This window comes from Pseudopipra pipra, chromosome 6, assembly GCF_036250125.1.
Source record: "Pseudopipra pipra isolate bDixPip1 chromosome 6, bDixPip1.hap1, whole genome shotgun sequence".
Taxonomy (NCBI): Eukaryota; Metazoa; Chordata; class Aves; order Passeriformes; family Pipridae; genus Pseudopipra; species Pseudopipra pipra.
Window position 1 is genome coordinate 1,035,129 of NC_087554.1, and position 15,764 is coordinate 1,050,892.

At 59.2% G+C, this 15,764-nt stretch overlaps 2 protein-coding genes and 1 long non-coding RNA gene across 16 annotated transcripts in view; 1 reads left to right on the plus strand and 2 right to left on the minus strand.

Moving 5' to 3' along the window:
* Nucleotides 1-15,764, plus strand: part of LOC135416659 (uncharacterized) — a 70,460-nt gene that overhangs the window by 32,433 nt on the left and 22,263 nt on the right. The gene's annotated exons all lie outside the window — the stretch shown is intronic.
* Nucleotides 1-15,764, minus strand: part of LOC135416638 (uncharacterized) — a 414,600-nt gene that overhangs the window by 1,446 nt on the left and 397,390 nt on the right. For 11 of the 14 annotated variants that reach the window (XR_010431633.1, XR_010431639.1, XR_010431637.1 and 8 more), the window contains one exon: nt 1,189-1,317. The gene's annotated coding sequence lies outside the window, so the exon portion shown is untranslated. Of the gene's footprint in view, nt 1-1,188; nt 1,318-2,007; nt 2,378-2,821; nt 3,010-15,764 lie in introns of those variants that run through there. The other 3 variants (XR_010431646.1, XM_064659922.1, XM_064659923.1) reach the window with 2 other exon arrangements.
* On the minus strand, nt 9,951-15,672 carry LOC135416822 (scavenger receptor cysteine-rich type 1 protein M130-like). The gene is given in 12 exon segments (XM_064660098.1): nt 9,951-10,315; nt 10,502-10,747; nt 11,031-11,114; nt 11,326-11,751; nt 11,833-12,204; nt 12,293-12,601; nt 12,674-13,054; nt 13,208-13,522; nt 13,596-13,898; nt 13,972-14,365; nt 14,368-14,905; nt 15,509-15,672. Coding segments are annotated over 12 exon segments (3,648 nt in total). The 3' UTR covers nt 9,951-10,199.

A 15,764-nucleotide genomic window follows, 5' to 3' on the forward strand; every position in this document is an offset into this window, starting at 1 on the left:
CCTGCTGACAGGAGTTATTCCCTGCACAACAAGAGCTGCTGCTTGGACACATTCAGTTTCAGCAATTACAGTTTCAGTAGCCCGATTTTCAATTGCATTTCTGCCTCAACTTTTCCAATCAACCACCTCCTAGCAGAGGTTTAGGCGAATTTGGCAAATGGAGAAACTGAGGAATTTTCCAAGGTTTTCCAGTTTGACCTCTGACACACCAATCACCTTAACACTGCCAGTCCTTCATTCTCCTTCTCTTGTGTTAAGGACTGAGGAAGTTGGATCTGTGTCTGAGCAGGACATGTGCAAACCAAATGCTGGGGACTGGAACACATGCCTTGCAGTCCTACAACTCTTACAAATTACATTTAAGAGAAAACAGCCAATTGGACCATCACTGCTCATTTCTTAATCCCAATCCCACACTTCTTTAGCACTTGGAGCACCACTTTTATCACCCAATTCCAGCCCATTAGAGAGCTCCATGTCTAGCAGGGACAGGGACCCCTGGGATACTCTCAGCAATGCCTGAATCCATGGCAGGGACCTTGCTTTGAGCTCCCCAGGGCCGGGCACCCCGAGGATCTCCCCGAATAATCCTTTCGGTGCGCGCTGGAGTCCTCGGGGTGCCCCAACCCGGGGGGCACCAACAGCACTGTCCCTCCAGGGGGCCCAGTTTGGTCCTAAACTGCAGGGGGATCTTGCCTGTGTCCCAGACTGGTCCGGGGATCTGAGGCCCTTCCCGAGAAAATCTCGGTGCCGGCGTGAAGGGCCAGAGATCCCTTGGAGCCACGGGAGAGCAGGCACAGAGTCCCTCCTGGGGGCCAATTCTGCTGCCTGAAATCAGCTCTTCCAAGAAGCCTCTAAGGCTCAGCTGGTGAGTTTTAGAAGCCAGGCATTCCTTGCTTACAACACCCTGCCATGATCCCAGCCCCACGGGGGTCCTGGCAATCAGCTCCCAAAGGGCACATGGAGGGGTCTCCACTGCAGCTGATGGGAGGGGTCAGCATTACAGGAGGATTCATTTTCCTTCCCTGCATTCCTGTTGCATATTCAGGACATTCCCAACACCTGCTCCCATAAACACAAACCTTTTTAAGGTCTCTGAGGGGCTCCATCAGGGGTCTCTGGTGGTCACCTGGGCCTGCAGCCCCCAAAGTTCTCAGTGACCACCTTATCAACTTCAAGACAACTCACCTGGTTGTAGAGGAGCTTGGTGCTGCTTGGCTGCTGCCTCAGTTCCCTTCTTCATTTTTTCTTTACTTTGCTTGCTCAGTCCCTTTAATCCCTTGGCTCAGCTCCATGCAGTTTCTAGGGAACATCCCACTGCAAAAACTACCAGTTCCTGTTACACCTCCAAACTCAGACATCAGGGAGCGAGGCAGAAATCAACTAATTCAGGGCACTACCTCCAAATATTGGGACAAAAACACCACAGCATTCCATGGCCTCCCTTGGTAAATAAACACCAAACAGCTCAGACACAAACAATAACCTGCACACTACAACAATCTGGCACTGCTGGTTCAACCCGGCCAAGTCAGTTGGGAAATTACACAAGGTCAACTTTCTTCCACGTTTCAGTTATGGTACAAAAATCAGTGAGATCAGACTCCCCCATACAGTTTTACTCTGAGGAGATAAAGAAACCAAAGCCATCCCCAGGGCTGCAATAGCTCAGGCTCACAGAAAGACCCAGGGGCTTCAGGTTTTCGAGGGGCTTCACCGAGGGCCTTCCCCGGTCTTCCCTTGCCTGGAGCCCTCCAAGTCCTCAGGGCCTGCCTTAGGAACCTCAACACAACTCACCTGCTTACACAGCCACTTCATGCTGCTTGGCTACTGCCTTCCTTCTTCCCTTCTTCCTTCTTTCTTCACCTCCCTTGGTTAGTCCCTTTCAATCCCTTGGCTCAGCTCCGGGGAGTTTCCATGTTACACATCCCACTGCAAAAAGGATCAGCTCTTGTTACATCTCAACACTCAGATACCATTCCACCTTTTTTCTTCACACGTGGCCACTAAGTCAGTGTCTCATAATTTAAGGCAGAGTTTGACTCCTCAGTGACAACAACTGACAGCCCTGAATCCTAACACAGGCTGAGACACAAACACGGATGGGAACTCTGAAGGATCCACTTTGTGCTGCTCAACAATCAAAAGGAGCTTTCTGAACTCAAGAATAACATAACCCAGGTCCTTTTTCTGCAACTTTACCTGCTAGAAATGTGACCAACAAGACCTGCAAAGGCCCTTCCCACTTCCCCTGCAGGGCTGGCAGTGCCACCACTGGACACGGCCCCAGGGGCTGGGCAGGAAAGGAGGGGCCGGGGCGTCCAATCCATCGGCCCAGGCGGCACCAGGAGTTCCTGCAGTTCCTGCAGGGGAGAGCCTCAAGCCAACAAAGGATTAGGAACATTTTTTCCTTTAATAGGTATATCCCCTGGAATATGCAGAGTTGGACAAGGCCTACTGGGGCAACAAGGCTATCTATTAAAAAGATCTACCAGCACTCAAAAGCTATCACTGTCCTTCTGTCAGGGGGAACTCAGGAAACTCTGCCTGCCAAGAGCCTTCAGGAGGATTTCCAGCTTCTGTGGCTTTCTTTTAACTGTTTTTCCCATCACTGTAGCTGGGACTATCACCTGCCCTACAGGGGAACAGCCCACAAAGTTCACTTGCAGGGATGCCATTAACTCAAAGTCCCTTCTCAGGGGGGTCACTGCACACCTTGGCCTTTCTTTGCCCTCCCCACCAAAGATGCTGCCAACAGTTCTGACACATCTGGCACACCCAGAGCTTTCCTCAGCTGCTTAAAGGCTGCCCTTGCACCATCTAGACAAGGCAGCAAATTCTTACAGGTTGCTTGCAAAGTTGGCATAACAGTCTTACCACACATCCAGAGGGAGCAATCCAGAGTCCAGCCCGTCCCACCATTCCCAGGAAGGCAGTTCAGGGGCTGGCTGGGGCTCAGGGAGGAGTCACAGGGCTTCTCTTCTTCCTTCCCACTTTCCCAATTTTCTCCTGCAAAAGCAAAGGTTTCTTGGCTTTCCTTGCTCAAGCAGATGCAGCAAAGGCCATCTTTGCAATCTAATCCTGGAAACTACTCCAGGTTGTCATTTCAGGGGGTTCTCTCAGGTCCTGCACTAATCAATCCCCTTGGCCATTGGTTTTCTTGGCAGGTTCTGCATTCGTGTCATACAAGCAACCCAGGAGGAGCAAATTCAGCTGTTCCTGCAACCAACCCAAGCTGGCATTCTGATTTTAAAGGATACTGGCTTGGCCTTACCAGGAGAGATCCCACATTAGGGGTAAAGTACCTACAGGTTCTGCCCTCTTCCACTCTCCTGCAGTTCCACTGGCCCACACCACAGGAACAACTGCAGCTGCCACTTCAGTCGGGACCTTGCTGCTGACAGGAGTTATTCCCTGCACAACAAGAGCTGCTGCTTGGACACATTTAGTTTTAGGCAATTACAGTTTCAATATCCCATTTTCAATTGCATTTCTGCCTCAACATTTCCACTCAATCTCTTCCTAACAGAGGTTTGGGGGAGTTTGGCAAATAGAGAAACTGAGGAATTACCCAATGTTTTCCCAGTTTAACCCCCGTCACACCAATCACCTGAACACTGCCAGTCCTTCATTCTCCTTCTCTTGTGTTAAGGACTGAGCAAGTTGGACCTGTGTCTGACCAGGACATGTGCAAACCAAATGCTGGGGACTGGAACACACACCTGGCACTCCTGCAGCTCTCACAGTCACATTCCAGAGAAAACAGCCAATTGGACCCTCACTGCTCATTTCTTAATCCCAATCCCACACTTCCTTTGCACTTGGAGCACCATTTTCATCACCCAATTCCAGCCCATTAGAGAGCTCCATGTCTAGCAGGGACAGGGACCCCTGGGATACTCTCAGCAATGCCTGAATCCATGGCAGGGACCTTGCTTTGAGCTCCCCAGGGCCGGGCACCCCGAGGATCTCCCCGAATAATCCTTTCGGTGCGCGCTGGAGTCCTCGGGGTGCCCCAACCCGGGGGGCACCAACAGCACTGTCCCTCCAGGGGGCCAATTTGGTCCTAAACTGCAGGGGGATCTTGCCTGTGTCCCAGACTGGTCCGGGGATCTGAGGCCCTTCCCGAGAAAATCTCGGTGCCGGCGTGAAGGGCCAGAGATCCCTTGGAGCCACGGGAGAGCAGGCACAGAGTCCCTCCTGGGGGCCAATTCTGCTGCCTGAAATCAGCTCTTCAGAGAAGCCTCCAAGACTCAATGTACAACTTTTGTAAGCCAGGCAACCTTTTATTTCTATGATATGGAATCATCCCAGCCCGACGGGTGTCCTGGCAATCCGCTCCCAAAGGGCACACAGAGGTGTCTCCACTGCAGCTGATGGGAGGGGTCAGCATTACAGGAGGGTTCATTTTCCTTCCGTGCATTCCTGTTCCACATTCAGGACATTCTCCAACACTCATCACCATACACACCTACCCTTATAAGGTTTCCAAGGGGCTTCACCGAGGAGCTTCCCAGGTCTTCCCTTGCCTGGAGCCCTCCAAGTCCTCAGTGCCTGCCTGAGGAACCTCAACACAACTCACCTGCTTACACAGGAACTTGGTGCTGCTTGGCTGATGCCTCAGTTCCTTCTTCCTTCTTTCTTCACCTCCCTTGGGTGGTCCCTTTAAATCCCTCAGCTCAGCTCTGTGCAGGTTCCAGGCTACATCCCACTGCAAAAAGGATTAGCCCTTGTTACATCTCAACACTCACATACCATTCCCCCTTTTTTCTTGACACTTGGCAATCAGGCCAGTGTCTCACGATTTAAAGCACAGTTTGACTCCTCAGTGACAACAACTGACAGCCCTGAATCCTAACACAGGCTGAGACACAAACATGGATGGGAACTCTGAAGGATCCACTTTGTTCTGCTCACTGATCTAAAGGAGCTTTCTTAACTCAAGGAGAAGAAACCCCAGGTTCTTTTTCTGCAACTTTACCTGCTAGAAATGTGACCAACAAGACCTGCAGAGGCCCTTCCCACTTCCCCTGCAGGGCTGGCAGTGCCACCACTCGACACGGCCCCAGTGGCTGGGCAGGAACGGAGGGGCTGGGGCGTCCAATCCATCGGCCCAGGCGGCACCAGGAGTTCCTGGAGTTCCTGCAGGGGAGAGCCTCAAGCCATCAGAGAATTATGAACATCATTTTGAAACTTTAATAGGTATATCTCCTGGAATATGGGGAGTCGGACAAGGCCTACTGGTGCAACAAGGACACACTCAAGGCTGTCTATTAAAAGGATCTACCAGCACTCAAAAGCTATCACTGTCCTTCTGTCAGGGGGAACTCAGCAAACTCTCTTTGCCAAGAGCCTCCAAGAGGATCTCCAGCTTTTGGGGCTCTCTGTTAACTATTTCTCCCATCACTGTAGCTGGGACCTGTCACCTGCCCTGCAGGGGGAACAGCCCACAAAGTTCACTTGCAGGGATGCCATTAACTCAAAGTCCCTTCTCAGGGGGGTCACTGCACACCTTGGCCTTTCTTTGCCCTCCCCACCAAAGATGCTGCCAACAGTTCTGACACATCTGGCACACCCAGAGCTCTCCTCAGGGAATGCTGCAGCTGCTTAAGGGATGTCCCTTGCACCATCTAGACAAGGCAGCAAATTTTTATGCCAACTCTTCAAACAGCCTGTAACAGTCTTACCACACATCCAGAGGGAGCAATCCAGAGTCCAGCCCATCCCACCATTCCCAGGAAGGCAGTTCAGGGGCTGTCTGGGGGTCAGGGAGGAGTCACGGGGCTTCTCTTCTTCCTTCCCGCTCTCCAGATTTTCACCTGCAAAAGCAAAGGTTTCTTGGCTTTCCTTGCTCAAGGAGATGCAGCAAAGGCCATCTTTGCAATCTAATCCTGGAAACTACTCCAGGTGGTTATTTCAAGGGGTTCTCTCAGGTCCTGCACTAATCAATCCCCTTGGCCATTGGTTTTCTTGGCAGGTTCTTGCATTCATGTCCTACAAGCAAACCAGGAGGAGCAAATTCAGCTGTTACTGCAATCAACCCAAGCTGGCATTCTGATTTTAAAGGATACTGGCTTGGCCTTACCAGGAGAGATCCCACAATAGGGGTAAAGTACCTACAGGTTCTGCCCTCTTCCACTCTCCTGGAACTCCACTGGCCCACACCACAGGAACAACTGCAGCTGCCACTTCAGTGGGGACCTTGCTACTGACAGGAGTTATTCCCTGCACAACAAGAGCTGCTGCTTGGTCACATTTAGTTTCAGCAATTACAGTGTCAATATCCCATTTTCAACTGCATTTCTGCCTCAACTTCTCCCGTCAATCCCTTCCTAACAGAGGTTTGGTGGAGTTTGGCAAATAGAGAAACTGAAGAACTCCCCAATGTTTTCCCAGGTTAACCCCTGTCACACCAATCACCTGAACACTGCCAGTCCTTCATTCTCCTTCTCTTGTGTTAAGGACTGAGCAAGTTGGACCTGTGTCTGACCAGGACATGTGCAAACCAAATGCTGGGGACTGGAACACACACCTGGCACTCCTGCAGCTCTTACCATTATATTCCAGAGAAAACAGCCAATTGGACCCTCACTGCTCAGTTCTTAATCCCAGTCCCACACTTCTGTGACACTTGGAGCACCACTTTTATCACCCAATTCCAGCCCATTAGAGAGCTCCATGTCTAGCAGGGACAGGGACCCCTGGGATACTCTCAGCAATGCCTGAATCCATGGCAGGGACCTTGCTTTGAGCTCCCCAGGGCCGGGCACCCCGAGGATCTCCCCGAATAATCCTTTCGGTGCGCGCTGGAGTCCTCGGGGTGCCCCAACCCGGGGGGCACCAACAGCACTGTCCCTCCAGGGGGCCAATTTGGTCCTAAACTGCAGGGGGATCTTGCCTGTGTCCCAGACTGGTCCGGGGATCTGAGGCCCTTCCCGAGAAAATCTCGGTGCCGGCGTGAAGGGCCAGAGATCCCTTGGAGCCACGGGAGAGCAGGCACAGAGTCCCTCCTGGGGGCCAATTCTGCTGCCTGAAATCAGCTCTTCAAGGAAATTTCTAAGATTCAGTTGGTAAGTTTTAGAAGACAGGCATTCCTACCTACTAAGGTATTTTAAGAGATTACTGAGTGAAAAAACAAAGTTTTTATCATGGACATCTGACCTCCAACAGACAGCTCCTTTCCACTTTCAGTACAAAATATTTTCATGGGATCGTTTAACAGCAAGTGCCCAGGAACCCCAAACTGTGCTTTCCAAAACAGAACATAAACAGAGGGAAGGAGCTTTGCACAAGTGTAACACGCTCCAGAACAGACCTGACTTTAGTTTTTCTCTTTATTTTCAAATACAGCAGACAAAACTCCACCAGAAGAGCTGGCACATTACCCATGGTACCCTGAAAGTCCATCTCACAAGGGCTGTTCCTTGTGCCTGCAGATGCCTGGGGATCCTCTCCATCCACCTCGTGCTCTCCCAACAGGAGAAAGGGTGACCTCAGGGACATGGTGGCACTCGACATCCTGCTGAGAGAGCAAGGAAACCTTCAGCATAAAGGTGAGTTGGAATCTAAAGCTTCCTTTGCTGGGAGCTTTGTGAAGTTTGCAAGCAAGAGGGGGTAAATCTGCATCTCCTTTGGTGCAGGTGTCAACAGAGACCAACAGAGCTTTTGCCTTTTTCAGACAACTGTGCCCTTTTGGGCTCCCTGGCAGCTCCAATGGCACCAGAACCCCCTTCCTGCACACCCACGGCTGTCACACACAGGCACCCACACACCTTTGCTCCAGCCCACACGGGGCCAACATTTCCTCACCCTGGACATCCCAAGGGGAGTATTTTTTCTGAAGAGCACAGCAACCACCTTGTCCTTGAAAAAAGGAAACCAGTTCTCCTGGACATTTCTCCAACACTCAAGGTCTTTTGAAGCTGCTCTCATGGCACCAAACCTGCTCGGGGTCTCTCCCAGCTGTTGGCTCTCCGTGGAGTTAACAGGCACACACTCCATTCCATCCTCCCCCAGCCCAACCCAATTCTCACCGGCAGGACGGGCCCTGCCCTTCCCTGTCCAAGCTCCCAGCTCGGCACAGCCGTGGGGACAGAGCAGCTTCCCAAGGCAGCTCCCGCCCGGCAGGAAGCACAACTCGCCACACTCCACCAGCCGCGGGGCACGGACCTGAGCTGAGCCCCAGGGAGGGCACAACTGCACAGAGAAGGAGCAAAAAGCATTAATGCAGCACCGAGAAACTGAGACCACTCCTTACCTCGTAACCCTGCACGGGGAAAGGCTTTGGGATTCCGAGGCAAACCCTGAGACACCCAGACAGCAACAGCCCCGCAGCCCTGCCACGGCTCCCCCGGGGGTTACCCGGCAGGTAACGGGCTTACCCAGCCCCGCTGCCCAGCACAACGCGCCCCTAAACGCCCCCCGGCTCCCCCAGTCCATAACCCATTGGCCAAGGCGCTCTCCCCTCCGCAGCCCGGGCAGCAGCGGGGCCACACCCTCAGCCCTCACACACAACCGACCACACCCGCCCCGCCGGCCCTTTATACCGCGGGCCGGCAGCGCTGCCCAATCAGCATCGAGCGCCTCCGCCCAATCCCAGCCCGCCTGGCCCTGCGGCCCCGCCCCGCCCGCTCAGCCCGGCCCCGCCCCTCGGCGCGGCCCCGCCCCCGTTCCCTCAGCGCGGCCCCGCCCCGCCAACAACCCGCAAAAGGAAAATGGTGTTTCCTGCTGGAAAAGGATTGTCTGGGAACATAAATTTTGGACCGGGGATGCAGCTATTGAAGGAGGGCAATAGTTTAGAGAAACTGAGCAGTACTTTTGTTACACGCAATAATCAAAACCAATAAACACCAAAATGGACTTTATTGAGCTGCAACACAAGGATGGTCTCAGGAGGCAAAGGCGAGAGGTGCACACAGGAGCACCAAAGCTGCACCTGGGGTTGGGTTGGAGGAACACAGTCTTACCGAGTTATGAGCCAGGGGATGGCATTTGGGAACAGCCCCTGCTGACTGGAAAGGATTCAGGCCCCAGGCTCAGTCTGCAGCTGGCAGTCCATCTCGGCCATCACCAACCAGCTCAGCCACTCCCTCTGAAATGCCACCTCTCTCCCCTCTACATCACCCCCCCTTTCCTACATAAAACAGTGGTCGTGTCCCCTCTAAATTACCCCCAGTTTTCAGCTAAAAGGGTCACCTCTGTCCCCTCTAAGGAACCTCAGGTTTTCTGTCCAAAATTCTGCCTCAGTCATCTCTGAGTTCCCATCCTTTCTCTCAGAAAGGCTCCTTTTTCCTCGCTAAGCTACTCCCGGATTCACCCCACAAAAAAGATGATTTTGTTTCATCCAAATTACCTCAGCAATTCTATGGAAAATGTCACCTCTGCTCCCTCTCCCAATTTGCCTCTGCTTTTCCCTCTTCTGCCCCCTGCACAGGAACTCAGGTTTGACCCTCAAACCTCCCCTGCCCAGCTCAGGTTTTACCCCAGAATTGTCCCTTCCTGTCCCGCTGGGAGAACCTTGATTTTCCCCCCAGAACGTCCCTCACTAATTGCCTCGGTTTTACCTCAGAATGTTCATTTTATCCCCCCCCCGGGAGAAACGGGAGACCACAAGTCCCGGGTGCCCAGGGAACCCCCCCCCAGCCCGGCCCGGCCGCTCCTTCCCTGCTCGGTGCCACCGCCCTGGGGTGACAGGGAGGGGACAGGAACAACCCCCGACACACCGAGCTGCCCCTGCTGCTGCACAGCGAGTGCCTGCCTCACATTTTCCAGCCCTTCAGTGTTTAACGTATTCCTACAAAAGTTTTATTTTCATTTTCAAACCCTGTGGATCCACATTTGGAATTTCTCATATCTCAAAATCCTGTATATATTATAAGAGGTATGGGGTTTTATTTTGAAATCAGTTTTCATATGAATTGATATTATTCATCAAAAGATTTAAAAATAACAAATTTAAAAGGTTTAGTATTTTACAGAGTCACACAGCCCCTCCTTATGAATTTTAAGGCATTTTTGGGCTGTCCCCTCCCCTTTTGGGGAACCCACATGACCCCCTTGATTCCCCACTCATTTTCTCCACCGCAACACCACCCTCCCAGTGACACCGGAGTGCCCCAAATGACATTATCAGAGATGATGACACAGAGCCCCCCACCCTGCACATGTGTCCCCAGGGATGGGACGTGGCCGGGACATCCTCACTGCGACATCCCCGGGGCGCCGGTGCCGACATCATCATAGTCCATGTGCCCCGGGGGCTGTCCCGGGGGGTCCCTTGTGGCTCCAGGGGGACTTGGAGGGGGGCAGCTCCCACCTTGGGGACAGCAAAGGCAGGTGCCTGAGGGGGACAGTTCCGTGTCCCCCCTCCAGACCCCACCTGGAGTGTTTCTGTGTTTCTGCAGCCCCATGGATCTGCTGATGGATCCCAGCTCGCCACCGTAGCCAAACCCCTCATGGAGTGGCTCTCCAGGGCAGATAGGGCAGCTGTGGTCCCTCTTACCTGTGGGTGGGACACAGATCCAGCCTCTCTGTGCCACCCCCTCGGAGATGTCCCCAGTGCTGGGAGCGGGAGACTCCTCTGGCACAGCCGTGGCATCGTCGTAGCCATCGAGGGTTCCAGCCATGGCATTGTCGTAGCCATCCAGGGTTCCTGCTGTGGCATCGTCGTAGCCATCCGGCATTCCTGCTGTGGCATCGTTGTAGCCATCCGAGGTTCCGTGCCCAGGCAGGGCAGGGGGGGTTGGGACTGGCACAGGGGTACATGGCACTGACCCGGTGGCTGTGGCAGGGACTGGCTGTGCCATCCCCCTCCAGCTGTGCCATCCCCCTCTGGCCGTGCCATCCCCCTCCAGCTGTGCCATCCCGCTCTCGCTGTGCCACCAGAGGTGTGTTGGTGGCCCTTGGTCCCTCAGGGAAGGGCGATGCTTCTCTGCCCACTAACGAGGGGGGACGTGTCCCCTCAGCTCCCCAGCCCTGCTGTGTCCCCTGTCCCCAGCGCTCCCCGCTGGGTTCCTGCCCTGTGCCCCTACCTGGGGCTGCCCCGCTGTCACTCCCCTCCACGCTGTCCCCGGTGTAATACAGCAGCTTCTTCACTGAGCCCTCCCGCGGGGAACCTGCAGGGGGAAAACAGGGTCTTGGGGTGGCCAGAGGTGGCACCGCGGGTGACACAACCTCAGCCACAGAGCAGGGCTGTGATGGGACCCAGGGACCCCCCACACCACGAGGAGGAGCCAGTGCTGTGCCACCAGGACCCGCTGCCGCGGTGGGACTGTGGGGCAGAGCCCCCCTGTCCGGGCAGAGCTGGGGCACGGGGGCTGCACCGACCTGGGCGACGGGGCACCTCCTGGTACTCCGGCATCGCGCTGTAGTCCAGCTCCTCGTAGATGGCGTTGGGGATGGCACCCACGGCTCTGGCGGGGCCTGCAACAAGAGGCAGCGCTCTCCCAGGGCCGTGGGCACCGTGGGTGGCACCGGGGTCACCCACTGCCCACCCTCCGAGCCGTTCCACACGGGGGGAGCCCCTGAACCCCCCAAGCGGCTCTGCCCCGGCACCCACCCGCCGGGACCCACCTCGGCGCCAAGCGCGGGCACGGCACATCAGCACGGCCAGGGCGCCCAGGGCCAGGCACAGCAGCGTCCCCAGGACCACGCACAGCACCACCGCCACCGGCACAGTCCCCCTGGCCACCTGCCCGCTTGGCACCGGCACAGTCCCCCTGGCCACCGCAGGGCCGCTGCTGCTGGGGACAGCTGTGGGGACACGGCCAGGCAGTGAGGGCAGGGGGAGCCCAGCCGGCCCGGCGGGGGGGCTGCTGGCACGGGCAGAGCTACCTGTGCAGGTGGCCCCGTCCGGGCACGGGGTGCTGGCTGTCTCGCTGGGGTTGTCACTGTCCTCCGCACAAGACACGTAGGCGTCCCCTCCGGGGCCGCAGGAATGCAGGTGCCAGGGTGCCGAGGGGCACCCCCAGAGCGAGCGGGCCCCCTCCTCGCAGCCCACCCAGGCCAGCCAGGCGGGGGCCGGCTGCTGGGCGGGGCCGGGTGCCAGCTGCCCCCCGTCCCCACAGCCCAGCTGCCGGCAGACGGCGGCGGCGGTGCCGGGGCTGGTGCCGGTGGCGCACACGCGGCCCCAGGTGCCGTTGTGGAGCAGCTCCAGGTACCCGCTGCAGCGCCCGCGCCCGCCCGCCAGCCGCAGGGAGAGCTGCTCTGCCAGGGGAGCAGGGGGGTCACGGCACGGACGAGAACCCCCCGGGGGGCTCTGCTGCTCCCCGCCCCGGGGACACCCGACACTCACCTGAGCAGACGGCCCCGGCCCCGGCCCCGCGCTCGCACTCGCGCCCTTCCGAGCGTGGGCATTCCCAGAGAGACTCCTCGCTCCCGGCGCACTCAACCACGTACGGCCACGCTGTCCCCGCGCCGGGGCCGAAGCGCGCCGAGCCGGGGGCCTCCAGTGCCGCGCCACAGCCCAGCTCCCGGCACACAACGGCGGCGGCCCGCAGGTCCCAGCGCTCCTGGCACACGCTGCTCCAGGTGCCACCGGCATAGACCTCCACGCGCCCGGCGCAGCGCCCGGCACCGCCCGCCAGCCTCACCCGCCGGCTGCCTGTGGGCACCGAAGAACCGGGCTGGGGGCTGCTCGGGGCACCAGCACCCCGGCCCTTCTCGGGACACCCACCTGAGCAGACGATGACCATCTCCTCAGGGCTGCTGGTTGGTGCAGGGCCCATCCCTAAGACATCGGAGATCTCCTCTGCCACGTCCTCTGTCTCCTCGAGGCTCCTGGTCAGCTCAGGGCCCATCCCCGAGATGTTGTACATCTCCTCCGTCACGACATCCACCTCCCTGGAGCTGCTGTTCAGTGCAGTGGGTGCCATACCCAAGGCTGTGTAGATCTCCTTTGGCAGGCCGCAACCCAGCACAGCACACACCATGTCGACATCCCATCTCTTCCACTGCTCCACAGGCACACGGCGCCAGGCTGGGGTGGTTATGGCCTCCTCCAGCCGCCCGTCACACCGGCTCTCACCCTCCACCAGCCGCACGGAATTGATGGTGCCTTCCGTGCCTGAAACATCACCAGGAGTGCCGTGGGGCTGTGGCACCTGGTTCAGCCCTCCCCTCATCCCAAAACAGCCCTGAGTGCTCCACTCCCAGTTCCTGGGGTGTCCCAAAAGCCCTTGGAGGCTCTTCCCAGAGGTGCCACACAGACCTGAGCAGTTGACGGCGGCGGCGTTCCCCGGGGTGCAGGGGGGCTCCCCCAGCACCGCCACGGGGCACTCGCCCGGGTGCCGCTCGCTCCCGCTGCAGCCGAAGGCGTCCGGCCTCAGCGGCCCGTCCCCGCTGCCGAAGGAGCCTCCCGGGGGCACGGTGACGGCATGGCCACAGCCCAGGTGGCGGCACAGGACGTCGGCATCGGGCAGGTCCCAGTCGGTGGCGCAGACGGACCCCCACGTGCCCCTCACCGCCACCTCCACCCGCCCGGCACAGCCCGAGCTGCTGTTCCCCAGCCGGAAGCCCGTGTAGGCTGTGGCAGAAAGGGCGTTCAGGGGGGTGATGCTGGAGGGACCCCCAACACCCCCGGTGTCCCCGGTGCTTACGGGAGCAGATGATGGTGGCGTGGCCAGCGCAGCCCTGGCTGTGGGGCACCCGCCGGGCGCAGGCGCTGAGGAGGGGCTCGGTGCCGCTGCAGTTGAACCCCCCCTCCCACAGCGGCCCCGTTCCTGCCCCAAACCGGCCGCTGCCGGGGATGGCCAGCGCCGCGCCGCAGCCCAGCTCCCGGCACACCACCTGGGCCACCTTCATGTCCACGTGCTCCGTGCAGACGCCAACCCAGGCCTGGCGCTGCCACACCTCCAACCGCCCGGCACAGGCTCCGTCACCTCCGACCAGCCGGGAAAACCCTGCGGGAGCAGTGCAGTGTTGGCACTGAGGGATGTGCCGGGAGTGCCGCATCCCTCCCAGCCCGGCTCCTACCTTGGCAGATCACGGCGGTGTCGAAATCATGGGTATCGCTGTAGGGTCCCCAGAGGAGGATCTTGCAGTCCCACAGTGTGGCCTCCTCCCCGTTGCAGTCCACCCAAACCAGGTTGATGGGCCCAGTCCCTGTGCCAAAGCGGTCGCGGGCAGCGTAGGCGCCGGCAGCCGAGCCACAGCCCAGCTGCTGGCACACCACCTCGGCGTCCTCCATGTCCCAGTTGTGATCTGCCACCGAGCCCCAGTGTCCCCGCAGCTTCACCTCCACCCTCCCGGCACAACGATCGCCACCATCCACCAGCCTCAGCTCCATGGCCTCTGCACCGGGACACCGGCACAGCTCAGCCCTGCCCGGCACACCCTGGCACGAGGTGGGTGCCCCGGCACGGCCAGCCTGTCCCCCTCACCTGTGCAGATCACCCCCACGTCCCACTCGTGGCCGCAGTTGTGCTGGCCCCATCCGAAGTGCTGACACTCCTCCAGCACCTCCTCGGTGCCGCCGCAGAAGTAGGGCTGGAGCCAGATCCGGCCGCTGCCCTGCCCGAACGGGGCGTACGGGTACGCCCAGGCCACGCGGCCACAGCCCAGCTGCCGGCACACCACGGTGGCCCAGCGGGTTTCCCAGTCGGAGTCGTAGACACAGACGGAGCCCCACTCACCGTCGTGATTCACCTCCACGCGTCCGGCACAGCGCCCGCCGCCCCCCACCAGCCGCAGCTGCCCGGAGCCTGCGGCACGGAGGGGCCTGAGCCGGGCCCGGCACCGGCGGGCCCCCGCTCCCACCACCCCGCCACTCACCCTCACACAGCTGCAGGCACAGCAGCAGCCCCAGAGCCCGGACCGGCCCCATCCCACCGTCCCGCACCCCCAGCGCAGGCAGGGGATGATGTAGCGGCAGCGCCGGAGCCGGTGCAGGCGGCAGCACCAGGGGAGCCTTTATCAGCCGGGGGATCGCCCAGCTGCAGGGCCACGGCCTCCAATAACCTGCTTCGTGCCCAAATATGAGGCTCGGCTCCGCTTCTGGCGTCACACACCTCGCCACAGTGGGCCGGCACACGGATGTCTCCGGGGGGAGCCCCCCCCCAGCACCTGGGCCGGGGGGGCCCCTCCTGTTTCCCCCCGTGGGTCCAACTCTGCCGCTGGAGCCCGGCAAGAGCCATCCCCGCGCTGACAGGATTCAGCCCCAATCCCGCCGGAGCCTCCACGGGACCGCCCCGAGGAGCGGCTGGAGGCAGAGCCCCGGGGCCCCCTCCCCGGGTGCCCCCTCCCCGGGCGGTGGGAGCAGCCCCCGGCTCCCCGCGGGGGCGGCGGGTCCCGGGGCCTCGCGCGGGCGGTGGCACATGGCGGGGCTGCCGCAGCTGTGCCCCCGCGCTCGCCTCGCCGCCGGGGCAGGAAGGAGGCGGTCACCGCCCGCCGGGGACGCGGCCGAGGCACCGACCGCACGCGGCTCCTGCCACCTGCGCCGGCACCGATAACGCCGCCGCTCTGCGCGCCGGCACCTGGGCACGGGCAAGGCACGGGGGGGCACAGAACCCACTCGGTGGGGCACCCGCCTGGGTGAGCCGGCACCGAGCACCACCGCAAACAAGGCGTGCGGGAGGGGGGAGCAGCAGCTCCCTCGGGGTCTCTCTTGTGCCTGAGGGTGAGGACGGCGCTGAGCCGCCGCTCAGCCAACCCTGGAGAGCCCTGGGGTGTCCCCATGGTGTCGCACGGACCTGCCGCAGCTGCCCGGCCCTCCCGCCCGCACGGAGACCCGGCCGGGCCGGCAGCAGGGGACGGCACAGCTCCGGTCT